The sequence below is a fragment of the Lethenteron reissneri genome, chromosome 23 (genome assembly GCF_015708825.2).
Source record: "Lethenteron reissneri isolate LAM-NWPU_2019-01 chromosome 23, ASM1570882v1, whole genome shotgun sequence".
NCBI classification, from domain to species: domain Eukaryota; kingdom Metazoa; phylum Chordata; class Hyperoartia; order Petromyzontiformes; family Petromyzontidae; genus Lethenteron; species Lethenteron reissneri.
In genome coordinates, this window is record NC_083801.1 from 1,763,525 (window position 1) to 1,790,315 (window position 26,791).

At 48.4% G+C, this 26,791-nt stretch overlaps 1 protein-coding gene across 3 annotated transcripts; it reads right to left on the reverse strand.

The window, feature by feature from the left end:
• Positions 1-1,370: 1,370 nt before the first annotated feature.
• Positions 1,371-25,958, reverse strand: LOC133345826 (hyccin-like). 3 transcript variants are annotated; one of them, XM_061556841.1, is made up of 11 exons: positions 25,548-25,958; positions 15,380-15,433; positions 12,827-12,928; positions 12,202-12,381; positions 10,999-11,079; positions 9,731-9,846; positions 8,091-8,186; positions 7,310-7,429; positions 5,986-6,073; positions 5,298-5,457; positions 1,371-3,808 (listed from the first exon to the last, which is right to left on the reverse strand). In XM_061556841.1, the coding sequence occupies exons 2-11, from the start codon at positions 15,428-15,430 to the stop codon at positions 3,252-3,254; spliced, it is 1,551 nt and encodes a 516-aa protein (XP_061412825.1). In that variant the 5' UTR covers positions 15,431-15,433; positions 25,548-25,958; the 3' UTR covers positions 1,371-3,251. The 3 variants fall into 3 exon arrangements, with proteins under 3 accessions (XP_061412825.1, XP_061412827.1, XP_061412826.1); XM_061556843.1 differs by lacking the exon at positions 25,548-25,958 and adding an exon at positions 21,976-21,994; XM_061556842.1 differs by lacking the exon at positions 25,548-25,958 and adding an exon at positions 18,729-18,896.
• Between the last annotated feature and the right edge of the window lie 833 nt (positions 25,959-26,791).

Consider the following 26,791-nt stretch of genomic DNA (forward strand, 5'->3'; position numbering starts at 1 on the left):
GACCCCCCGAATCTCACCCAGATCCCCCGAATCTCACCCCAGAAACTCTCCCTAGATCTGCAAAATCTCATTCCAGATCCCCCGAATCTCACCCCAGACCCCCAAAATCTCGGCTCAGATCCGGCCCAGTATTTGGATGCTATAAATGTCAACTTCGTTGAGCTATCATTTGTCACCAGGTCGCTTCTGAAAAAAAGCCACAGCTCAGTGAGGCCTTACCTGGTAAAATAAATAAAATTATCTTGACCGTCCTGTATAGGAATCTTTATTTAGATGGCTGCTGGCGTGTCCACGTTCACATACATAGGCCCATGGATGGGGATGAGTAAAACGTGTTTTTGTCTGTGGAGAGACGGGTAACGTGCAGGAGACTGCTAGAGTGTTTGGCGGTGGGTCCGTTGGCATTGGTGTCGATAACACCACCGTGCGTACGGCATTAAGAATGAATATATCAGGCGACGTTTCGGGCAATGGCCCTTATTCACAGCACATACAAGAGCCAATAGAGGTGTAGAGTGGATGACGGGCTTGATAAGGATTATATTATAGCATTTCAAGCACGCCTCCTTGTTGGAATCTATTAATCGATTCCTTTACATCTTGATTTTAAGCTTTCGTGACTGCAGGAATTCATATTCTTTGAGTATTTCGGTAAAGTCACGTAGATAGAAAAATAATAGATCACGACGTTTCGATCACAACACAGGCAATCGTCTTCAGGTTGATTCCCAGATCCCCCCCCGCCCCCCTCCATGTGATTATTGGACTGGCCTGAGCCCCCCGACAGCCTTGTCCAGGGACAGGCGAGGTCCAATTGTAGGTCTGAGCCACTAAATGGAGAGTTGAGTCCCTCTGCTCAGGCTGCCCAACTCTCCATCCATCGACCTTCGCCATCTGTGGGTCCGATGTTTATGGTGACGCCTCCAAGGAGCTTTGCCCCAGCCTCGAGACTCAGGGGTGGGGAACCTTTTTTCTGCCAAGGGCCATTTGGATATTAATAACATTATTCGCAGGCCATACAAAAATAAATGTATGTTGCTATGAAAAAAGCGCCTAGATTTATTGAATTTCAAGTCGTGCGGTTGATTTGGCAGGGCCAGACCAAATGATTTCACGGGCCTTATACGGCCCGCGGGCCAGACGTTCCCCACCCCTGTTAGAGGACACACGTGTGTTGTTTCAGTCAACCCACGGCACCACCTGGGCCTGTACAGTTACCTGTCAAGAGAGCCTTTGACACTTCACGTGGCCTCAAAGTGCACCTGGCCTGGCACAGACGTCACCGCCACTCAGTGGCGAATGGCGGCTGTTGTATTGTTGAGTCGCATGCTTCTCTCAAATGGACACAAATAAGAGGCAAGAAAATTAAAAAAGTGAACCAAACGCGGTTTATGTTTTATGTGTGTGCCTTGGAAGTATGTACAGAGCAGAGCATTTTGTAGAATTCCATGAGGATAAAAAGGTACATTTGAAAATCACGTTTTTAAAATAAATACACGGATAAAATAGGGAAAGTTTAAAGCAAAGTCTACATTGAGTCTCGGCTATTAAACAATTGCAGATTTAATAAAGTTATCAGTAATCTACAAAACACTGACACTGTAATTGTAAACTCATTGGCATGCACACATGCCACCGTGACAATGTGACATTTGATTTTACTCGTCAGGATATTTCTGGTGAGATTCAATAAAAGTGTCTCGGTAAACAAAAACTAACAAGTTGCAAACAAATCGGCAATGATTTTCTGTGGGTATTATACGACACTCGTCCAAGTTCCTTGGTCAGCGGTCATTGCTCCATTGAGCTATGAGGCCAACATTCCGCCCCATGTCCCCCCGTGCCATCTGCTTGGCTGTTGCTCAGTGGACTTTGCTGGCCAACCCACACTCTCCGTGAGCGCTCATTTTCAGGGCAAAGACATGTGCTCTGGTTACGGTGGTTGAAAGATCTTCATATTAAACGATAATTTAGGTGTATAAGCGCCCTTAAACAATGGATCTCAAAGTGCCATGCATATAAAAGACAACTCAAGGGACAAGTTAGAGAACTCGAGCGAGATGTGTTAAAGAGTTGGCGGGGCCTTTCAGGCGAGGCGTACAAGTCTCCAACAACTGCGAGATCCTGACCTCCAAGGACAGGGAATTCCAGGATTAGAAGTCTCTGAATAATATCCTTAAAATATAAATCCCATCTGGTCAATTGGGTAATTGCACATTAGCATGGGGTGCACACTCGACAAAGCCCTCTATGTGTGACTGCCACTTGAGTAGACACGTGAAAGGTTGATTTTCGTTCAATAGATATAATTTACATTGCAATGAAAATGTATTTTACCCATATCTAGGTAACCCCCCATTTACTGATATTCCTAAATGTAGTGGTTAGCATTTTCACAACTGCTCCGACTTGCATCGGATAAACGGTTTAATTAACCGCTCCTGCTGCTAATCACCACAGCCTAGGCTGTGGTGATTCATTCAGGACTGTTTGGTTCTGATACCCTGGCGAATGACATCGGCACTCCTTACTGGCTCAGTAATCAGACCCCCCCCCCACTCACACTGTGAAGCATCTCCACTCTTTTCTGCAACAAAAAAACACCATGCGGTTGGTGAAATCACAAAAAACAATCAGATGGGCTCCAGAATGGACATTTAACACCCCGCAAGTCACAATAAGAGGTCAGTATGTGCCAACGTCAGAGCACATATATTAGATTTAAAAAGGAACTTCAATTAAGTTTCGAAAAGAATGAACATGTCCATATAACTAATAATTAACCTCAATACGCTCTCAACTCGTTAAAGGACAATTGGGGGCAACTGCAAACACGTCATCGTCACTTGTTTAGTCACCGTCTCAGCGGCCACGTGGGCGTGGATTTTAACCGTCGAGCTCCCAAGGACACATTCTTATTTGTGTGCTCTTGTCACTTAATATGAAAAAAGTTTTTTAAGAAATCCATGACCTAAATGGCTACCACCCGTGCAACGATGAAAATGCGAATCAAGGTTTCAAAATTATTTTGCCATGAGGTTACAATTTACTGACAGTATAAAACGATTGTGTTCTTATGCATCTTTAAAAAATAGTGTTGGCACGAATTAAAAACACAAAACATTTGGCATAAAGTCAATTGGCTGTAATTACTGTACACTGTGGAGCGCTTACCATTTTGATAAAAGCAAATCCATCAGGATCACCTGAGAAATCCGAACATGTGTGATTATTAAAACACAGCATAAAGGTTACAGTGCTGAAATCAGCTGGACTTTAAAGCTCGGTGTTCGCTGGAGCCTTTTCAGGGCATCTTCGGGAAGAAGTCTGCTCGTTTTCCCTTCGGCGCCTCCCCGTGCATCATCCTGGAGGCTCAGAGTGGAGTGCCGGTCGATTGCAGAGTCCTGGCCGGCGTCTCTGCCGCCAGAGCGATACACGACTTCGCACGAGCGGCTGTGGGAAGGACTGCCTGGCGTTGCCCCCAAGTGGGCTCTGCTTTCACCGGGAACAACAAGGCCGGGAGAATAGTCGTGCGCGCCAAACTCGGTCTCAAAGATGACGGTCGGGAGACTGGTGTCGACTGCGGACACAATCCCGCCGTTGGTCGGTCTGGCAGCAGTGCCCAACGGAAGGGAGTCCACTTCGACCGCTTGCTTGTCGCCACGCTCTCGCCTTACAAGGGCCTCATCCGAGTCCCGCCAGTTTGGAGACTTGCTTGAATTGCCGTTGCTTAAAACGTCTCCCATTCCTTCCAAAAGGGAACTGTCTTCCTCCGTATCTAACTGCTGGTCCCATTCGCTTCCTTCTCCTGCCAGAAAATATGGATGTAAAATTGAATAATGTACAGGATAAATATTGATAAAGTACAACACGAATATGTTTTTTTTAATTGTTAATCACGAACATTAAAGTATCACAACTGCACACGCCAGTATTACCATGATAACTCCTGGTAAAAACAAGAACGGGGAAGGTTATGAACGAGGGCAACATTGAGTTACGCTTGTAATCTCGGAGGAATGCGGAAAGGTTTTTTGGGGTCAAGCAGTCTTTACGTTATCATTAACACCATCGACGCATGCTTCTCAAGCAGTTAGGAATCGCAGTGGTCCATGCTGCACCACTGCACCATCCTCGGCCTGTGCCTGGGCCTGGGCTTGGGGCGGGCGGGCGGGCGAGTGGGGACGGTGAGCACGCGCAGCATGCACGAGTCGACGGCGCGCCGGGCTGGACAACGCGAGCGGGGTGGGTAGCAGCCGCACGCGGTGGCTCATGCGGCGGAGGGTTCATTCAAGCCCCTCTGGTTTGAAGCACTGCCGGTGCGGTGGGGCGGGGGTGCGGGGGAGAGCCACACTCTCAAAGACGCTCAACGGAATGGCAACTTACGCTATGGTCTAAGGGCTTTTTCAGAGACCTCTGTCTCTTCCCCTCTGGGCCCGGCTCAGTGGGTTCGCCGTCCTGCTCAAGGACGACTGTAACGTGCTCAGAGACCAACAAGAGGTTGGGCGGAGAGACCGAGCCGTTTGGGAAGTTGGGGTCGGCCTGCACAGGACTGACACTGATACCTGTGTGCGTGCAGTGCGTGTACGTGCGTGCGGTGCGTGCGGTGCGTGTGGTGCGTGGATAAACATGAGAACATGACACTACCATCGAGAATTGGCCTGCACACTTGCAAAGCCATTCTTTACTTAACAATATCTTTAATGTAATCTTGCATAGTGTTATCTGCAATAAGCAAACAAGTTTTTTACATTTAGACACAGTAGTGACTCGTTAACTTTATTGTCTTCTGAGTTCCCCTCACAGCCGGTGTTAATGCGCACTCTGTTGTACTATTGGAGTCATAATCATAAATTTGCGAGTTTGCATCCTGCTCAGGGGCTGACTCAAAACATCATCTCTCCAGGGTCAGTAAAGTACACCCTTTTTGTGAGATGTAAAACAATGGTCATTCTATGGAGATGCTGGCCATTTCAATGTGGGATTTCGAGAAGTGGGTCCGCACCACCCATGGAGATGAGCCAGGTCCATTGCTCGTGAGCAGAGATGCGTCGACCTGATTCCCCGTTGTGCTTTTTAGCGCAATCCAGGATCTTGGTGGTAGCGGCTCGGAGATTTAAAACGGGTAAACAATTATCCCCACTCGAGCACCTCCAAGCTCCGCGTAACCGCATTTGTTGCAGAAGCCGTAAAAAAAGAAGAACCAGAAGTAGAACACTCGTCCGTTGAAGCGATGGGAGAATCCGGAGTGCGAGGGTGCGACCCCTGTCTGGGCCAGGCCCGCCGTGCCAGCTCACCTTCCTTCTTCCAGCGGTGGCTGCGGATGGACGCGCTGGTGACGACGCTGCGGGAGATGCGCGACGAGGTGGGCGTCACCTCCAGCTGCAGGCAGCGGGAGCGGCCCCGGCCAGCGTGCGGAGCGTCCTGCAGCAGGGAGCTCTTGATGGCGCGCGCCAGCTGCACGCACGCACACGCGGCCGGGGCCGGGGGGGCGAGGAAGCGTCACCAACCATCGCTCGGCTCCACGGCGAGGACCCCCCGCGCGTCGCTCACTCGTCGCTTGCTCGCACACAACCCCGGCTCTTCACAGGAATGGCAATTTACCCCTTTCCCATTCCGATGACGTACGTGAACGTCGTCAGTTGTTCCTCATCAGTTCCTGAAGAAACATCGTATCTAGGGTCCGATTTTTCAGATTAATCTGAAAATCTGGAAAACATCTCCACTGCGCAACGGGTCGTCCACCGTAGACATGGAGCAATAAAAACAGCTCGTGTGCAGGAGCTAAATGGATTGTTACATCCAGCAGGGGATAGATCATGGCTAATGATGAATTAAAATATAAGATGTAGTCTATATATGTCAATGTTAATTGGAATCCTCATAACCCTATTTACCAAGATTTGTAATTCTCTTGTACATCCCTGCTTATGAATGATTAAAAAGATATATGTGCGTGAAACAGCATACATTTAGTTATATTACCAGTAATGGCTCAGGGTAGAGCTCAAGTTTAGACCGGTACAGGGCATCTTCCACTGCCCTTTTACCCATGTCCCATGCACCATTGTAACTGCAAGACAAACAAATACAAAGTTCAAGATACAAAGTAAAAAAAAACTGAGAAAATTATCTGTTATGATCATCAACACTATTCAAGTCTTGTACTTTCAGCATAAAGAAACCTTTCAGTAATTTTAAGGTTGGGCAATTGTTGGAGTGTGCCTTGTGTAGATATTTGAGTTGTTTATTTGGCCGTGACTGCCCCCATTTTATGTTACATGTACATTCACACGACTAAGCATTCCTCTGCAATTCCACAACACATGAGTTTTCTCACTGAATTTTTTGTATTACCAGCTACAATGTAAACATTCTGTGCTAAGAAGTTAAGGCGCCTGTCCTCCCAGAACCCGGCAGTCAACAGAACGTCGCCACCCATTGTACGGACCGCCTGCCGCCGATACAACAGCAAAACTCAACACCGAGGCCTTAATAGGACAAGTACACAATAGGTGATGTATCAGGCAGTGGCTCTTTTTCCTAGCACAGAGATGGAGAGGCCAGAGACGTGAAAATCATCATTGGCGTTATTGTGTTGAATGTAAAAACAAGCTACTTAAGCAGACAACGCCTCCTTCACATATATGTTTCGCCGCGTGCAAAATAAATATGAAGCACATATATCCAGTTTGTTATTTACATTCTTCAAACTTTGTGCAATCTTCTTTGGTACAAAATGACAACATCGGTGATAGTTTCCAGTGCAACGAATGAAAAGTATCCACGTAACATACGCAAACGGTTTCCAATATACTGCAAGTGGTTGCTGGATCAATCACCATTTGTGCTTTTGCATTCTCCCTGTGGGGTGGTTCAGAAGTGTGAGGGCACAACACACACCAACTCTCTCTCTCCGCTGGTTCAAACCAGAAGGGCCAAAGTGCCGAGCCCCCCCCAGGCTGCCAAGGGAAGTTTTTCTCTCTCACAAAGTAGCGCCACAGTGCCGTGTGGAACTCATGGCCCTACTCGTGTTCTAAAGCTGCATCACCCCTGCATTAAAAACAAATACGCCAGACTGCCTGCAATGGGGCATCATCTCCTTGTACTTCCATGGGAGATTTCAGGTGAATGTTTATCCACAGCCTGCAATGTCGCAGGCCAAAGGCCATGGTGCGTGCGTGGTGCATGCGGTGCGTGCTGCATGCGGTGCGTGCGTGGTGCATGGTGCGTGCGTGGTGCACGCGTAGTGAATGCGTGGTGCGTGCGCAGTTCGCCGAGCGGACTGCTGTGGAGGTGCGGCACTGACATGGCGTGGTAGACTCCCTCCAGCAGCTGTACGAGGAACTCGGCGAGCAGAGGCACACGAGGGTGCGGCTCCTTCCAGTCTCGCTTCATCTTCTGCCGTGGGAATCCACTCACGCATGCCCTGCCAGGAGTTGCCACGTGTCACTCTCACAACGGCTGACGAAAAATCATTGTCGGCAGGGCAGACTCAAGACGGATAAGTGATTAACACTGCACTTAAGAGACCGTAAGCTGCACGGCAGCTGGAATACAGCAGAGGGTCATGGGTTAAAGAACTGAACAGGTCACGGGTTTTGGGGCTGAGGAGTGTGGAGACGCTGGTTTGACCGGCTAGGGTGTGGCTGCTCTTGTTGCCGCGGGACACCAATCCCTACACATTGTGGTTTTAATATGGTTAAAAAAATACATGACTTCACGAATGTGTATTCTTGGTAATGTGTGACTGGCTGAATACGTATACATGTAGAAACATATTTTTTCAATTCCTCTTTCAACTATATATTTTTGGAGATTTCACATTCCGACCCACAAATTAAATGATGATGCAGGAAATAAAGTGTTTTGTTTGTGCAGCAGGATGGCAGGGAAATACAATTCATGTGAGGTGACAGAGAGAGGCAACACAAGCGAGGTGACACAGGAGAGACTTAATAGCAGCAGTGAATCTACAAAGGCACCGAACGCTGCTCGATGTGTCCACTCGCTCAGACCTGGTCTCGGCTAGCCTCTGCAAGGCGTGCTCATGCTCGTGCTGGCCTCCCCTCGCTCAGCCGTGCTCTCACCTGGTGCACAGCTGGCACAGCGAGTGGTAGGATGACAGGGGCATGAAGACGATGTTGGAGTTGTAGTAGAGGAGCAGGGAAGTAAACACCTCAAACCTGTGCGGCCGTAGTGGGCGGCACGGAGAGGAATGAATTAGAATCATTTGTGCCATGCAGTTCGGTGGGATAGAATCCTGCTGCTTACAATCTCTAGTCTATTAGATACGGATGACAATGAGCTGCGGCAGGAGAGTAACACAGCGATAACACCACTTGTGTCTCACAGGAAGAAGCACCTGGGTTTGATTCCTGACTCGGAGTTTGTGCGTTCTCTATTCTGCATGGGTTTTCTGGTTGCATCCCATTTTTAGAAAAAATGTTAACTGCTATTGGCCAAACATCCCAATGCTTGAAAATGACCTTCAAATTACTCAATTGGGATTGCACAGCAGCAACATCGCCGCCCCCCACCGTGAACGTTTGGCAGGACCCTCCTGAAAAAGAGTCTTGAGACTCAGTGAGGCTTTGCTGGGTAAACAAGCATACATTTTTTTCAAGCACAAGATGACTACGGCTGCCCTCTTCACAGATCGGTACTCGTGTGTGGGAAGTCAACAACAGTCGCCATAATCAGGAACGATTAAATAAAATTAGCACCAACAGTGACATCGGGAAAAACGGTTGTCCGCTCCGGAGCGCAGCTGCTGTGCGGAGGCTCATCATTTACACGCCTGCCGTGCAGCACTGCGTTGAGGTGCCATACCCCAGCTTGCCAGCAGACAGAACTACAGCAAATACAGGTAGTCCTCTACTTACGATGGAGATGCGTTAGGACCCCATCGTAAGTAAAAAATATCGTAAGTCGAAGATGGTCTAGCCTACATAGAAGTCTTAAAGAATGGTGATAATTTAGCAAAACAGAGCAATTTACAGTACCGTACTGTATAAACAATATTCTGTATGTATTTATTAATTACAATACTGTATTGCACAGTAAAATGTAAAGTAAGAAAACCAGGGTCAATTCTTAGCCTACCTATATGAACTGCAATTTAATAGAAAGTTTTTTTCAGGAAACAATCCTATCTTCTATAAAAACTTTTAACCTACATTGAACGTATCGTGGTAACCTTAAAATTAAATCGCTAAAGCTACGTATCATACATGCATTGAACGTATCGTAATGTATCATATTGTACTGTACTCACCAAGATTCGTACGCTGCTGCATTTGCCTGCCGTACGAAATTTAAATATTTTACAATTTTGTCGTATCGCTATCGCCATCGTAAGATCGAAATATCGTAAGTCGAACCATCGTAACTCGGGGACTATCTGTAGTCTGTTCTATAACGCGTGTTTTCACAACGCAAATTTGACATAATGTGATTAATGATTAGGGAACACGTTTTTATAACACGGATGCGAATTGGATATAATGAGGTTTGAGCGAATGAAACTACGTCACGCGAGTAGGAACAAGCGGTTGTAGGGCTGCCTCGGCGTAGCATCACACAGGGTGGGATGCTGCTGGATGCTGCTACCTGCCTAGCTTCCTCGCGCCTCTGGACCGTGCGGTCTCTTCGAGGGCGAGCGAGCACTGTGAAGGTGAAATGATGGTGCCGCTCAGATAACCCTGAGCCGGCGGGGCTTGGTGCGGACCTGTTCTGGGCCGTGATGGACTCGCGCTGTGGGTAGGAGTCCGCGTACACGGCCTTGCCGGCGCCACGCTGGCTCAGACCTTCCTCCGTCAGCGCCAGGGAGCCAATGCTGCATGGCTGCGCACAGCAAAGGTTGGCGGGCGAGAATGACACGGCTCAGTCACGTGCACAGACAGGACAACGGGGCGGCGCTGTCATCACGTAGGGGTCTCCTGTCGCTCTCTGCACGGTCGTAGTCGATGCGTTCCAGGAGTGTGCTCCTAATCTCGTTACCTGTATAAAAGACACCTGGGAGCCAGAAATCTTTCTGATTGAGAGGGGGTCAAATACTTATTTTCCTCATTAAAATGCAAATCAATTTATAACATTTTTGACATGCGTTTTTCTGGATTTTGTTGTTATTCTGTCTCTCACTGTTCAAATAAACCTACCATTAAAATTATAGACTGATCATTTCTTTGTCAGTGGGCAAACGTACAAAATCAGCAGGGAATCAAATATTTTTTTCCCTCACTGTATAGCAACAATCGCCTGAAAACGTGGCAGGACCAATCCTGAAAAAAATCGTCTTGAGACTCGGTGAGGGTCTCCCAGGTAAACAAGCGGAACAAGAATAACAATACATTAAAAAAACTAGCAGGAATCCGCGAAACTTGGCCGATAAAACGATGGCGAATACGTATGCTTTATCATCACCACTTCCTTCCCTGCACCTCACCAGCATCGTGTAGCGTCATAGCCCGTCCTACCTCCTCACCACTCACGGCGTCTCTTGACGTCATCGCTCCCTCTGTCATGCACCTCACCCGTTGTCGGGTGATGTCATCACCCCCCCCTGCGTCTGGTGACGTCACGCCCTCTCCTCACCAACGCACCCTAATCCAGCGTGACGGCCTCACCCCTCAACTCCAACTCAGCAGTGATGCGTGACGTCATCGCCTCTTCCGACCCTTCAACGTCCCGTGACGTCATTACCCCCAACCCCACCCCCTCCCAACATCACCCCAATCTGGCGTGACGACGTCGCTGCTCCTCTCCCCAACAGCCCAGGGTCGCTGAGGTCATCAGCCCCTCCCCTATCAACCCCTCCACCTCAGCAGCGTGGCTAACCCCCACCCCCCACCCCCCACCTGTGTTACAGACAGACAGACAAACAAGCGCGTGACCTCGAACGCACAGGGCAGAGGGCAGAGGCTCCCGCTGTGCAGAGCCCTGCCGGAACGGAGTGGAGCTGACCTGACGCCCTGATTAACTATTATTTCACCTTACCTCGTGGTAAATGGACGACTTGGACAGAGAAGGCACGGTAAATGACAGAACTTTCGGCTTTCCTTCATCATCCACCGTCTCCTACAACAACAAAAGTACAGCGGTCCCGCGGTTAATGGTGACAACGTTTAACAGTTTTTCAGGTTAACGATTCGCCTCCCATAGTGACCCCATGGTTTCGCCTGACGTTGACATTCTGATTAACATTGTGTCTACGTTATGCACGCGGGAGACAATTTGGGCAATCCGAGCACTCGTAAGTTGAGCTGAACCATGTCCTCGGACAATCAGTGACGCCCATTTATGAGCGTTGAGACCCCGACTGCCTTTGTTTACATTACGTTTTCTGTTTCGGCAATGAAAATCGGCTCTCTCTTCGATTAACAGTTATTTCGCTTCGCAGTATTTTTCGTGGAACGGATTAAAAACGTTAACCGAGGTGACTACTGTACATATTTAGATGCGCTCATGTAGATTAACGAATGAATAAAAATGCAATACATGTCATTTATCGTAACAATTGTTAAATCCACTATTTTCAATGTACCTTATGTACGCACTTTTAGGTGTACATTGATAACTTCATGCCCATTCCGTCACAGCCAAGAACCAGTAAGCAAATTTTGAGATACACCTGAGAGCTAGTTTGCTCCAACTGATATTCGTAACACCTGTGCCTCACCGCAAGAAGGGCCTGGGTTTGATTCTCGACTTGGGTGCCTCTCTGTGAAGAGTTTGTATTCTCTACTCGTTCTGCATGGCTTCTTCCAGCTTCTCCATTTTTCTCTCATAGCTTTAAGAAATAGCAGGGCTATTGTTGCCTGAAACGTCAGCTTAAGTCGACTATCGTTGCTCCGACTACGCTCGTTTACCCAGGAGAGCCTCACTGAGTCTCAAGACTCTTTTTCAGGATGGACCTGCCAAGTTTTTCCAGTAGTGATGTTGCTGCTGCTGTGTTTAATCCCAAATGAGTCAATGGTAGGAATGTTGTCAGCATTGTGATGTTTTGGCCAATGCCAGTTCGATTGTGCGTTTTTGTTTTCATTTACTATGGAAGCAACCCGGGGAAAACCAGACAGAATAGCGCCCGAGTCGGGAATCGAACCCAAGCTCCCCTCTTGCCACTGCGCCACCCGCGCTGAACCAAGCGAGACAGCATGGCGAGGAGGGCGGCGGGCTGTGGGGTATCATCATCATCATCACCAGGTTGTAGATGCCCAGGAGCAGGGCCTCCACGCTCCCCTGGCTGGGCTTGTCCCTCCGGGCCACGGCCGACAGGTGGCGCCAGATGAGCTCCGGCACGAACTGCAACGCGAACCTGTGCAGGGCGGCCTCGCCGCTTCGGATGAACTCGAACAGCTGGTGGCAGATGGGCTCCAGCAGCTACGAGACACAGAGTCGTTCGTCAGAGAAATAATATTGCGCTGATGTGTTTATCCAGGAAGTCCGCACTTAGTCTCAAGACTCTTTTCAAATTGGCTCCTGCGTTTGGACCTTTGCCTAATGCCACTTCAGTTGTGTTGCGTCTGCAGATGATGCTCACGAGTCCATGCCAAAATTACAAGGAAACTATAAAAATCCAGACGGTGGTGAAATTTAATATTTCGTGGTGCCGGGTTGGGAGGGGGGGGTCTCTGGGTTCGTATTCTGGTAGTGTTTTAGACGCGAAGTGATTCACACGTCGTCTTGTACGCCAACCTAACCGGGTGACGTAAGGATTGGGGCCAACAGCAGCTTGCATTTTACCATGGGCATTGGTGGCAGCGTGCACACAGAGAGGAGATGCGTCGGCTTGGGCACGTGGCTGGACGTGGCTGCGGACGCTCACCTCTGTGCCCATGTCGCGCATGGCGCTGTACAGCGCTGGCACGACGCTCGCCTTCTCCTGCACCCTCTCGGCATATGCCACCACCGCCACCTCCGGCAGCCCCTACACAACACAAAATCCATCAGCACCCAGCCACAAAGACAAAGATGCCCTGCATAGACAAAACAGACTTTTGGGGCAAGTGCTGTTCGCAAGTAGCGCCTATGAAGGTCGGCATAGTACATGAAGGGGTGGATGGCCAGCACCACGCCTTTGTCTCCCCAGTGAAGATGTTTACACCTCGTACCAGGTACTAATTTGAGGCTGAGTCAACCTAGGGGAGGCCCAGGAGCTGTTCAGTTATTTGTCACTGGTGTTGGCCATGAGTGGGAAACGAACTCGAGTCACTGGGTTCGTAGCGCTACACTTCGAGCCACAACAACAACAACCGCCATTTACCACTAAGTGGCGGTGACATCACCACGACGCTTGTGCCAGGCTATGTGCACGTTGAGGCCACGTGAAGTGTCGAACGCCCACTGGCAGGAGGTCACGGGGCAGACCCAGGTGCCACTGGCCAACTGCCTGAGATGACTGGCTGATGCACCACATTGTGCCCCCTACTGTGCCAACTTTCTGTGCTTTAGCCACCCGGCGCTCCACTCGTTGTTGTGAGCGTCGCTCCTCTGCCCTCCAACTGCCCAGTAGCGTCTTTCACGAGTCTCCTCCACAGAGGCCGATCTTGACACCGCTGGTACCAGTCATCGGCAAGTCCACTCAGCTCCACAGCCTCCAGTACCACATCACTCCATTTCTTCTCGAGCCCATACCGCGCCTGTTTAGCCCCCTCTATCCGGCCGAACAAAAGCTGTTTAGACATGCGGTGGCTGGACATGCTCCTGGTCACGTAGTTTTACCCGTGCCCGCTCACCATCATGAAGGTCCTTAATGATCGTGAGCAGAGGGTCAGGGACTCCGAAAGCACGAAGAATAACCATCAACACTCAGCCACACACAAGCCCATCAGTCCTCTGAGACATATTAATTCCCAATGAAGAGATATTATACAATCGCGATTGTCTGTAATGGACACAAGTTAATAGAGTCAATTGAATGCTTCAACATTTTATGAAGCATTCAAGTCTGCAAATGAGACCTATCCCACCTGAAACAAAATAAACTTGACAGCTGAAGGAACCTCGCTCCATCATCATTATGCCCAGCTGAGTCGTTCACTACCAAGGAGTTAACGCGAGGATCTACAGAATTACATTTGAATGCTCAAGTTCACACGAAAAAGTAATTCTCCAAGATCTGTGCAGTGAGATAATGCAACTTGCTGAGCAACATATGCAGCCAGCTACGCTCAATCGCTCACTCGTTCGCTCACTCCTACTTCAGCGGTAAAAAAATCCCGAGGCAGGAGCCTGGCATGAAGTCACGCTTGTGACTATGGGACGAGAAGGGTCACGTCAAATCTTTTCTACTTTCAACACTGCAGTAGCTCACTTGACAGCGAACATGAATGTCGCGATTGTTATTTGCAATATTTATTGACGTTCGCTTAGTGTTGACATCAGTTGTATATTTGCGTATAAACATCGTATAATTGTGGCCACAACTATTGCGTGTTTATACGCATTCGTGGTGGTAGACTTGAGTTGTTTGTTAGGGTTCACGTATGTCCATGGAGCCGTAAAAAACACGTGTTTTTTCCCCATACTTTCCCCAACATCGTTGTTTGCTACACTGCATTTGAACGAGCAGAAATGTACGACTGATGCTTGCGTGTGCCGGTGTTTACAAAGGGCACGTAACGCAGAGAACAATTGCCTTTGGAGATGTTTTATTTTCTCCAGTTTAAACTACACAAATATTTACGAAAAGGAAGAACACGTGAGAAGGCATTTGCTGAGGAAGTCAAACAAGGCAAAGCCTCCAAAAGGACCCATTTCCTCTTCCCAGCTTGTGAGGTTTTGACATGTGGAATTCACCTGTGCTCAGCATTCCCAGCCCCTTGTTTAACCGGGGTGAGAACTCAAGAGACAAAGGGATCAGAGTCTCGTTTGCAGTGGTGACCTGCACACAAGTGGAGGCCTTGCATAACTTTCCCCTGCATGGGACCGGCCTGACATTCCAACGGCACCCACGCATCCAAATGCAGTGCAGCAACCAAAATGGTAGGAAAAGCATTGGGAACAAAACCACGTAATGACCCTGGCACTTAGTGGCGCCACGAACGTGCGTGAACTGGAGCAAACGTCACACACCAGTCCGGCACCCACGAATGCAATTTAAACACGCGACACAATGTGCCCAATTACACGACGTTTACACCACACAAATGTACAGCCTCCGATCACCTCCAGGTGGCGCTCACCCACAAGATGTTTTATTTTCCAAGCGATGAGGGGCAGCTCATCCCTGAAGTGGGATTTAAATGATGAGCTCAATCCCAACAGCACTTCTCCAGCACATGGGGACTGTGTCGAAGGAGTATGGTCCGGGGTGTTACGTTTTTGCCAAGGGGGCTTATGTCCGAGGCTCTCGCTCTCGCTCTTTCACACTGCCCACCTTGAACTCAGAGAGCCAGTTTTTCACCAGCGTCTTTTCCTTTTCTTCCATGGCCTGCACACAGCACACACGTACAGCCACATTACCCCAACAGCAGTGGCGGCAGCAGCGGTGGCAAACGCGGCGCCAGGCGGCGCTTCTACTTGGAACTCACGGCGGGTCGCTGTCCCCCGAATAATCTCTTAACTCTCTCAACCAGTTCTGTGGCATAGTCGAACTCAAGACGGAAATGTTCCGTAAAGCTTACAGAACGTAACCTTGTTTTGTTCCCTCCAACATTTAGAAACACGTGCTTCGATTATTTGGCTACGATACATTTCCACACGATAAGCCACTTCGTTGAGCTATCATTTGAAGCCAATAACTCAGTGGGCCTTACCTGGTATAATATAAATAGTTTCGTTTTGTTTGTGGTTTTTTGTGTGATTTGCTTACTTTTCCCATACTTTACAATGCTATCGTGTTTTGTATTGTTTTTTTGTTTGAACGTTCTGATCCGCCCCTACTGGACATCTTTTGAAAAGGAGCTTGAAAGCCCATCGGATTCCTCCAGTGAGAAATAAATCATCTGCTTCGGACTTCCTGACGGCCTCCACGCAGCAGTAGAATCCTGACGTGAAACCAGTCGGCGGCGGCCTAATCCAACGAGCACAGACGCCTGTATGGATCCACGTCACTGGAATTGGTGAAACGTCCCCATTGTGATGAAACATCGCCTGCGAGTTACTCATTTGGGACCACACAGCAGCAATATCGCCGCCCCCCCACCCCCTACCGCGAAAACTTGTCAGGACCCTCCAGAAAAAGAGTTGAGACTGAATGCGGATCTCCTGAGTAAACGAACGCAGTACTAATAGTAGACTATGGGGACGTTCATAAATTATGTCACGCACCTGGGGGGAGGGGGGGTCCGACATTTGTGACGATGTGTGACGATGGGGGGGGGGGGGGGGTTTGAGAAATGTGACGTCACGTAAAAATGCACAACTTTAAATGAATATATAATTGTTATAACAACACTAATTGTTATAACAACACTCCTACAACATCAGAGTGCAGCGCCACATTAAATACGTACTACAATGACAATAGTTTAAAGCGATTTGAAGCATGTTTTATTTCAAAATGGAACTTTGGTTTTGGGGGGGGGGGCAGAGCTTTGTGACGTCATATTTGAGGGGGGGTCTGACTTTTTGTGACGCCATGTGACGAGGGGGGGGGGGGGGGTCAAAAATCGTCCAAAATCGCGTGACGTCATTTATGGACGGCCCCTAAGCTGCCATTGCAGGCAACAGCCCCGCTTGAGACCAGACAAGCAGCTGGACAGAAATTTGACTTTGCAAGTTCCCGCACCTCCGATTAGCCACGGTTGGCAACATACGCTGTAAAAGAAGTTAAACATACATGCGTACAAAATACTGGGAATGTGAAGAGAGTTATGATGCACAGCTTACTATGATCACACATTGGATAGCAAATCTATTAGAAACGTTCAATGGCAACGTTTAATGCTTCCCCATCTCCGCACGCACGGAAGGTGCCCGAATGCGTTGGTGAGTCTGCACGCGCACAGGGAACTGGGCACAGCTGGCGGCCCTTGGCCAGCCGCACTGCGAATCCCGCAGAGCAGAGCAACTTGTGCAGCTGCCCTGCCTGGCACCTCGCTCACGCACGGAAAGGAGAGACCGGGAGAGGAAGCCATGCCCTGAAATACTTCGGATTGAAAGAAGCAACATGAAACCGTTCCCTTTTTTTATTTATATAAAGTGATCACATATAAGAAGAAGAAGCCATGAAAATTAAAAGCTTGCTTAAGTCACAAAATACGTTTCGATTTAAAGCTTTCGTGACTGCAGGGATTCATATTCTTGGTTCTTTCGGTAAAGTCACGTAAAAGGGAAATAATAATAATGAAGACGCTGTCTTTCCAACAGCTCTGTTCTTCACCTGAGGATGGCTGCGTACGTTGTGGCCGAAACGTCGTGAGAATGATAAAATGTTTTATTTTTATTTTCCTTCTACGTAATCACAAAATACGGCTTGGAAATCCATGCGCGGAACTCGTTGGGATGCCCCAGAGTCATCCGGTCACCGAGCCAGGCATGTGGCTTTGTGTTTCCCGGCAACGCCTCACCACCTGCGAGCGGCCCGGCAGAGCCACATGGCGGAGAAGGAGCGCTGCGGTCTCTCAGCTGCTCATGCAGCTGCACAGGACCAGCGGATGCGGCAGCCGCAGCAGCTCAGGAGAAGCGTGCAGCTCACTCTGCGTCACGAGGCTGCGCGAGGCGGGGGGGGTCGTGGTATTCCCAGCGCTGCTCGACTTAATGTGGCCGTAGCTGCGTCGCCTGTGGAGGACTGCCACAGTCCCCGGGACTCTGACCCGCATGAACGCACGGGGCTGGGCACATCGCCCCGTCTGCATTGTTATGGGACAACAATGAGCTCATCATGGCGCTGCACCGAACCGAGGCGGCGTTCCTCAAGCGGGCCCTCGATTGTGGCAACCATCGTAACCGCAGCGGTGCGTGCCACACGGCTAAGCGTACAGCATGGCACAAGCACTCCACGTGGCACGCTGCGCATCTCGCGATTGCTGCGAGGACGAGGTGAACGTGAATGCACGCAGCTCCACGTGGGTTCAGCACGGTTTGGTGTGAAGGACCTGGGAATACCGCACCACCGATTGGCACGCTTGGCTAAGTACGGTGCCAAAAGAAGTTCCACGTACACACGTACCAGGGAGGAATTAAGGCATCCCCACAATTGCACCGTCTAGACTCGAGCTGTACGGCCGTCATTTCAGATTCCCAAGACGTCATTCGAAATCGCCGATACGTTTAACAACACGGTGGTCGCTTCTACGCGACGCAGAGGCGGCGTTGCTACCACGGAGACGCGCTGCACAGCGCGCTGTTTCATCCGCGCCGCAAATTGGACCCTTTGCACACTCCATGATGTAATTTGCTAAAATTGGCCTATTTTCAAATTAGCCACAAATGTCATTAACCGCCCCCATGCGACAAACAGCGCTTTCTCGCGTCTCCAAGGTAAAGGCGTGAAGTTTCTCAACCGGCTCTTACCGGGTCAAGTTGCTCACGCATTACTCTCCGGGCTGGGTACTCCGAAGCTGAGCAAAGCCTTTCCAAATAACAAAAAACGTTCAACAAATCTCGAAAACAAGTCCTTAAAAGGTCTGCGCGCACATGAAGTCGACAGATAAGCGCACGGCAAGGCCGTGTATTTGAAGTGCTACCATGAACGTTACTTGAACAGCGTCTCACACACACACAAACACTTCACGAGCTCAAATTCAAAGTTGGGTCACGCGACCTCAACGTGATTACTGTACTTTGACAAGACGGTGGACTTCTCCGTGCCGGCGTGGCCAGACGAGGGCGGGTGGTTAGTCCTTGACACGCGTCCGCATGGAGCGTCCGTGCCGCGGAGGCTCTGCCTACAACTCGGCAAGCGAGCGGCACCGGGTGCATCGCACTCTCCGTGCAGCCAATTGGAGTGGGCAGCCTGCCTGCCTCCCTGCCTGGCTGCATGCTTGCGCGTGTTCTCAATTGCGCGCGTCCCAAAATAGACACCTCACCGCACGTTCTCCGTCAAGGGGGCGGCATGCTTGGCACGATCGAACGGGCCAGTGTCCGAAACACTCAACTGCGTGGAAAGCGTCTCTCGGTGCAATGTGGCAGCAAGTTGTGGCCTCTGTCTCGTCAGTTTGCTGTGCAAGGAGGAACTGCTCAAACGTTGTGGCCGGACAGGGTTGGGAGCGCGGTCATAACACTTGCCCCGCGGCAAATAGCACCTGGGTTCGATTCCTGAAAAGGGCACCATTTCTGCGTGGAGTCTGTCTGATCTCCCCTCTGCTACAGATTAAAACGTATATATAATGTAACTGGTATTGACCAAAGACATCAATGCTGAAAATGCACCTGCAAATTACTCAATTGGGATTACACACAGCAGAAATATTTCCCCCCCCACTGCAAAAAAAAACTTGCCAGGTCCCTCCTGAAAAAGAGTTTTGAGACTCACAGTAAACTTTTTATTTTCGTAAAGCTATGAGAGGCTTTCCTGGATACATGAGCGTAAGCAAAACAACAAGTAGGCATACTCAGCAGAGGCTGACAGGGAACGACCTCCTCTTTCCCTTGACGTCACCGTGACGCAAGTGTTCGGTGCAAGATTAAGCAGAGACGCCTTTTTAATTGCCTCTCGTTAGAGCCTGTAAACACGCACACCTCGCAGATGGGAACCCTCGCCAGGAGCCGAGTCTTCAGAACATCTGAGATAAGTACATAGAATAAAAATCTTACATTAAACTAAACTACTTTTTATTTTAACAAGTAAGGCCCACTGAGCTATACAGCTCTTTTTCAGGAGCGAACTGGTCACAAATGATAGCTCTACAAAGTGGCTTATCGCATGTAAATGTATTGCAGCCAAATACTCTAAACGCGTGATGTTGTTTCTAAACGTGGAGCGAAAAACCGGAGGACCCAGAAAAAAATCCACGCGGCCACGGGGAGAACAATATAAACTCCAAATATTACAGGCTGTCATGGTCGAGATCAAACCCTCGACCTCCTGTATACCAGGCGATGTAGTTAACCTTGATTTGAAGCTTTCGTGGCTGCAGGAATCCATACTCTTTGGTTCTTTCGGTAAAGTCACGTAGGTAGAAAATAAAATTAATCTCTTTTTGGAAAAAAGAAAGCACTCTTTGGAAGAACATAATCAACCAGGTAGGGTGTTGACTGTTATGTTAGCCGACTCTCTGTGTTATATTGCATTATATTTCTAAGCTTACTAGGTTTGATTTGTCTCATTCATTTGTTACTGATGATGATTGCTTGTGTTGCAATCGAAGCGTCGTATTCTATTATTTAATTGATTCTCTTTCTACGTGACTTTACCGAAGGAACCAAAAAGTAATTCCTGCAGTCACGAAAGCTCCAAAGCGAGTACGAGGTAGTTGACATCTGTCTGCCGGAGGTGGGCGGAGGGTTTCCAACGACTTCAAAACAGAACTGGCACACTTCCTTACAAAAGTGCTCAAGTCAGCGGCCACGCCATGGTGATGTGGCATGATCTACCGTGTCTGCCCGATGACCCACACCCGAGCTGCTTTCCTTAAAAATAATTGTGGATGAACGCCAAGAATAGGTAACAGTTAACGATGTTCTCGTACATTCAATTTAGCCACAGTATATGAAGACAGAACACGTTTGTATATACACATATTTGTGTAAATCTGAAACGTGTAAACAAGCTTTACTTACGGACAACAAACTATATATGGCCTCTGTGAACGCATTCCTGGGGGCTTTGGTTTCGCTATTTGTCAAGGCACAGCAGACGTGGCGAGACAGCTCTTAGCTGCTATGAATAAGCATAACAGCCTGATTTTAGCCAACAGCCTTAAATAAGAGAGTGTACAGCTGTTTTTGTTGTTCGTAAGCAGTGCACGGACTGTGTACGAGCTTCTCCCCTTTAAGGGCTCATGAAAACAGCATGAGGTTCATGCGTAATTTAGTTGACTTTGCCTAACTGGGTCGAGAACTCTGAAGAGGCCAGGAGAGAGAGCCTGGTTTGCAAGAGTGAGTGACCGATTCTGATTCCGAGCAAGTGACCTGGGGTCACCAAAAAGACGGAAACAAAAACGTAAAAAAACGAGCGAGACAAGGAAATAGAAATGGGAGGAAAAACCAACCGGGCAGGAATGACAAGAAAGACAAGTGCTGGACAGAAATCTATTGAAAACAGTTCACAAGCTTGATCAATATTCCAATTGAATACCATAATGTGCCGCACACAGTGCCCAGAGCTGTTGCTAGCGCCGTGGCAATTCAACACGTAGATAAACAGAAGAAGAATAAGTAATGTAAGAACTCCACGACTCCAGGAAGTGGCCCCGAAGCTTGCCATAACGTCAGGGACCGTGGTGATCTACAGCCAACGTTAGTTGAGCATGGACAATTAGACCCAAGCCGAAACATAACATAAAAAAATAATGTTTCAAAATATTTTTTTTCATTTTTTATGATAGAATATAGTATTGTCATCAGTATGACATAAGTATACCAAGTTTGTAGTCGATACCACATTGGGAAGTGGGTTAAAATTGAGTTACAAGATTTGAGGATTCAAGTTCATTCATTAGGTATAGTCCTGTGAGCCATTCGGCTCTTGAATCAGGTGCAATCGCAACAAACAAAAAACAAAAACATGAACAAGAAAACATCTTAAAGTGACTATGTGACTATGTGCAAATAGAAAATCCAAGAAAAGACAGCAAAATATTAAAGAAAAAGCACCGTACACCAACGCTGTGTGCAAAAATCCCAGTGGGATGCAAGTCAAACAACAACAACCACAAGACAACTTAGATTAAGGCCATCAGTCTAACTCCGTACAACAAACAAACATGGCCAAACCAAAAAAACCTTTTCGAAATCGCCAAAATAAAGCCATGAAAGCAATGAAACAGTGATACAACGACAACAACAACAGACAGAGTGAGTTAATAGAAAGCGTGTAAAATAATAAGAAAAAAAACCATCTTCACCAATACAACTGCAGGCACGCACTCTCAGCTTGGGCCTTCTTCACTCGATGCACCGAAGGATGATGCTTCCGCACACCTCCAGCTGATGGCCAACAATCCTTGCTGCGCAGTCTGCGGTCTCGTAGAACAACATTTATAATAATGGCTTTCGCCCCCCCCCCCCCCATCACACCGTGCCACCATGCAGCCTGAATATTTCATCTGATTGTATATTGTATATTACTTCACGTTGTGTCTCAGACTGCACACATTATTTCCAGTCGATCGGAATTTTCATAGGAGAGAATGTTAGCTTTGCACTGTACGTAGCCAACCGTGCTAATAAATATGTGAATATATCTATGCGTCTATGGGTCTCTGTTGTGAGCCTATCGGTCTATGGGAGTTTGCAGGAATTTGTGCGAGTCTGTAGGTCTCTGTGCGTGTCTGTGTTGGTCTGTGTGATTACGTGTCTCGATGTGTTGTCTATGGGTCTCTGTGAGTCTTTGTCTCTGTGTGAGTCTATGGGTCTCTGTGTGCGTCTATGGGTCTCTGTGTGAGTCTATGGGTCTCTGTGTGCGTCTATGGGTCTCTGTGTGAGTCTATGGGTCTCTGTGTGCGTCTATGGGTCTCTGTATGCACTCGTGCCCACTGCAAGTATTCTCCGAGTGCAGGAGAGGGGTTCACACTCGCTGTCAGCAGCTGCATTCACAACTGGGACATGGATTTATCGTTGCTATTCAACTCGTATCCAGCCCCTGCATGCGAGCTATCATCGCCCCACAGCCACGCGGCCGGCTCACACTTGCTGCCTTTCACAGCACCCTGCACAGCAGGACAGCTGCTCACGTGCGAGCGAGAAAGGTGACAGCGACTTTTTATTTTATTTTACCAGGTAAGGCCCACTGAGCTGCATAGCTCTTTTTCAGAAGTGACCTGGCCACAAATGGTAGCTCAACGAAGTGGCTTATCACGCGGGCATTTATCGCAGCCAAATACTCTAAACACACGGTTCTAAATGTGGAGGGAAAAACCGGAGGACCCGGAGAAAAATGCACGCGACTTCGGGGAGAACATGCAAACTTCAAATATACAGCAGGTGTCAGGGTCGGGATGGAACGCACGACCTCCTGTACACCAGGCAAGGAAGTTAACATCTCGCCAACGTGGCGCTTTAATTAAGTGGCGTTAATGCCTCGGAGGTGGCCGGGAGGCTCAAAGGTCAGGGTGCTGAGCTGGCGCCTCTGAGATTCTGGGTTCTAATCCAGGCAGCCAAATACAGGCAAATTCAAAAGTAGACCAATTCTATTTTCGCACCAAAAACCAATGTCCGGTTTGTGAATCCGGCTGTGCGTATGAAGCAAACGAGGGGGCAAAGTGTGGCAAAGCAACAATGACTGATAACCAAGTGAAAGAGGGAGCCAGCAGCTCAGCTGAGAGGTCAATCCGACAGTTCGTACGATCTTCGATAAGATGCTTCAGTTAGGTTTTTGGAACCTCTGCCATTTACACTAAATCATGAGAATCCTAAAGGTGGTCTTGTGTTGCTCGAAGAACCTTCAGTGACGTACAGAGGGTACATCCTCTGGTTTGAAAGGTATTTACTTTCTGAAACTAATTGTTCGTGGTATGAAAACAATTGAAGACACCATGATAACGTGTAGTTCTGGGCAATCATGGTAACAATCGTGGTAACATTGTCCACCGTTTATTGCAGAGGTTTTGCAGTTCGAATCCGCAGGTGTATGAACTGTAAATACGCGCAGTGTACTCTACAATGGAAGTTAAAGATCCTGTGACATAAAACGAGTAGGCAATTGTGTGCTGGCCACCTTGTGGACACAGGGATTGCTGCCTCTGGGGGTGCCCTTCGGACGTTTGAGATGGGAGATGTAACGTAAGTCACCGATCGCGTGTGAAATTGGTTTTCCTGATACGGCGTCTACTTTTGGGAAATCAGGTAGGCCATGGGCAGAATGTGACAATGTGAATTTGGTTCACGATGGCGGCTAATGAATCTTGAAGACCGCCCTGAAAGCCTACGGTCATGGAGACACTTTGGACCAGATTCACAAATTGGCAAGGTTGTCCGCAGCACACAGTTTGGATATTGTCTATCCTGGTAACAGAGACAGATGTGCGGCTTTGCCAGAGCTTGCAGGACACAAGACGTCCCCCCCCCCCCCAGCTTGAGTAACGGGCCCTGTGACTCGGGGAGACACGGCCATCCAGATCGGATTTACCGTCTCGCCAATTGATAGACCTCAGGTGATATCTTAGGAGGCAATTAAAATTCCAGGTTTGTTTTTTTAAAGTAATTTTTAAGCACAAGGTGTGGCAGAGTTTGTTTTTACAGGAATTACGAGTGTTATATTGATTAAACTCATGAGACACGAGTTGCCTCCGTGCAGTTTGCCGTTCTCTGTGCGCTCTGTGTCACGTGATGTCCCTCTGTGTGTTCCCTCGCTGTGTGGTTTACGCCATTTTCACCTGAGGACGAGCGCTTGTGTTGCGTTCGAAACGTCGTGATTTATTTTATTTTATTTCTACATATGTGACTTTACCGAAAGAACCAATGAGTATAGTAATTCCTGCAGTCACGAAAGCTTTAATCCTAGATTATTATTCTGCTCGTTTACCCCGGTAAACCTCACTGAGTCTCAAGACTCTTTTGTCAGGAGGATACTGCCAAGTTTTCACCTTGAATCATGTGTAACAGAAAAAAAATCCGTGATATTTTAGTTGCATGCCTTGTACCTAAAGGGATCAAGTGATCCCAGCACACGCTCTCGCGACTACGTTCACAACAATGTCAAAGACAAAAAAACACCACAAATGGTTCCTGAACTGAATCACAGCCGCCCTGAGTTTTGGAAATTCAAGTACACGGGGGTGGCATTACACCCAAAGTGATGACCCCCACCCCCCTCTTCAATCCCAACACAGACAACATTGGAATGATAGCTGTAGCGAAGGCTTACCATCGGTGGTTGGGCCACAATTACCACGAGTGAATTCCAGCAATTCTTAAGCGGTGCTGAACGTGCACGCTGATCAGAATATGGCGATGGACAAGTTTCTTAAATCACCCTTCCCTCCCCCGCTTCTTTACAGCTAGTAATATGAACGGTTTCACCACAGTGAGTCCATCGGCAGGTCGCGTGTGCGGAGGGATAGAGTGGGGACACTTTCAACCTTTATCCAAGATGCCCGGACAATGTGGAATAGTAGACCAAACACGCACTGGGATGGAGCGGCTCTCTAGAGCTCCAGCTAGTGGAGGCCCTTCTTCTGGCATGGGCATGAGGCAAGAAATTGCAGCGCTGTACCTTTATCCTTTACCGAAGGTTTACAGAGCAAACGTCTGTGTGCCATGTGTGCGTATTACAATAGGCACACATGCCACAGCTGATGTATTCCCATTAGATTGGACAAATCAGATACATAGGTAATAGATCAACACAAATGCGCAAGTTTAGCCTGGGATAATATAGATAGCATTCATATCAGGTATATATCGTATGACCCATACATCAGCTAATTGTTCAAACGCAGATGAGACGCGACTGCATTTGTTTTCACGTGTTAATAAATCTCAGCAGGAGAAACACTTACTTGTAACCAACGTCGGTTTTCCAAGAGAGGCGAAGTATTGCCAATTCGTGATCTGAATGTAACCCTCCTCCCCGCCCGCGTATGAATCGCGGTGCTCGTGAGATTCCTCGCGTGCCTTGCCGGGAGTCTCCACACACTCGGGGCACGGAGGCTACACCTGCTTGGGGCATACGCTGCGCTCGGAGTTTGTCACTCAATCAGAGGTGCACTGTCAGCAAACAAGCGGAGCTGACGCAGCCCCCCTTGGCTGTGGGAGCTAAAGTTCAGTCGGCTGATGCTCGCTGCCAGGCACGTGACGCAGCGTCGCAGAGGTGGACGTGGCAACACAAACCCACTTTGAGGGTTCAGTCAAACCGGTCAGTTGTCATTTCCAGCCTTCACGCGCGAGTGGGAACTCCTCCGTGTGCAATATCACGCCCTATGCAAAAGCAGATGCCACCCATGCCTTGGAAAATAGTGACGCCCGTTCTAATAATAATAAAACGTTTGTACATTTGGCGTTGGCGCTCTCACTCTTTTCACGCAAAGCTCTCACGAACGAGCTATGCATCACAGACAAGGAACTACTGTCCTCAAAATGGCTCAATTGTGATGACAAGGCAGCAGTGTCGCCCCCACCCCCCCTGCTGCCAAACCTTGGCAGGGCACTCCTGAAAAATCATTGAGACTCAGTGAGGCTTTCTTGGGTAAACTCAGTGAGGCTTTCTTGGGTAAACAGGCGTCGCTGTATTAATAATAATAAAAAAAACACACACAAAGGTGACCTTCAGAGATACACCTTTGCCCGAAGCCAGGGGTCGGCAACCTGCTGCTCCAGCGCCGCGTGCGGTGGCTCTTTTAAGGGCTGCTTCGTGACACGATATTTATTAAGGACCCACCGTCACGTATTCACATGCAGTGCGGCTCTTGAAATATTGTGTTTGTTTGGTTCTTTCGGTAAAGTCACGTAGATATGTTAGCAGTTATCCTGCTGTGTTTGTTTCACCTGATGACGGTTGCTTGTGTTGCGATCGAAACGTCGTGATCTATTAATTTTCTATCTACGTGACTTTACCGAAAGAACCAAAGAGATTCCTGCAGTCACGAAAGCTTCAAATCAAGATTATTTTAGTTTTTTTTAACCGAATCCCAACAACAACAACAAAAATCGCTCTTCTTGTTTACTTTGGCTGGCGACTGCCCTGGCCTGACCTGAGTGACACCTGAGCTCACCCCAAGGGCAGTGAAGCCTCACAAAGCTCCCC

Coding starts and splice junctions, on each gene's coding strand:
- LOC133345826 (XM_061556841.1), bottom strand. CDS start 15,430: ATGGAAGAAAAGGAAAAGACGCTGGTGAAAAACTGGCTCTCTGAGTTC. Junction 12,382..12,826: donor TGCGCGACATGGGCACAGAG/GTGAGCGTCCGC, acceptor TGTGTCTCGTAG/CTGCTGGAGCCCATCTGCCA. Junction 5,458..5,985: donor TCTACCCTGAGCCATTACTG/GTAATATAACTA, acceptor GCGTGCGTGCAG/CTGGCGCGCGCCATCAAGAG.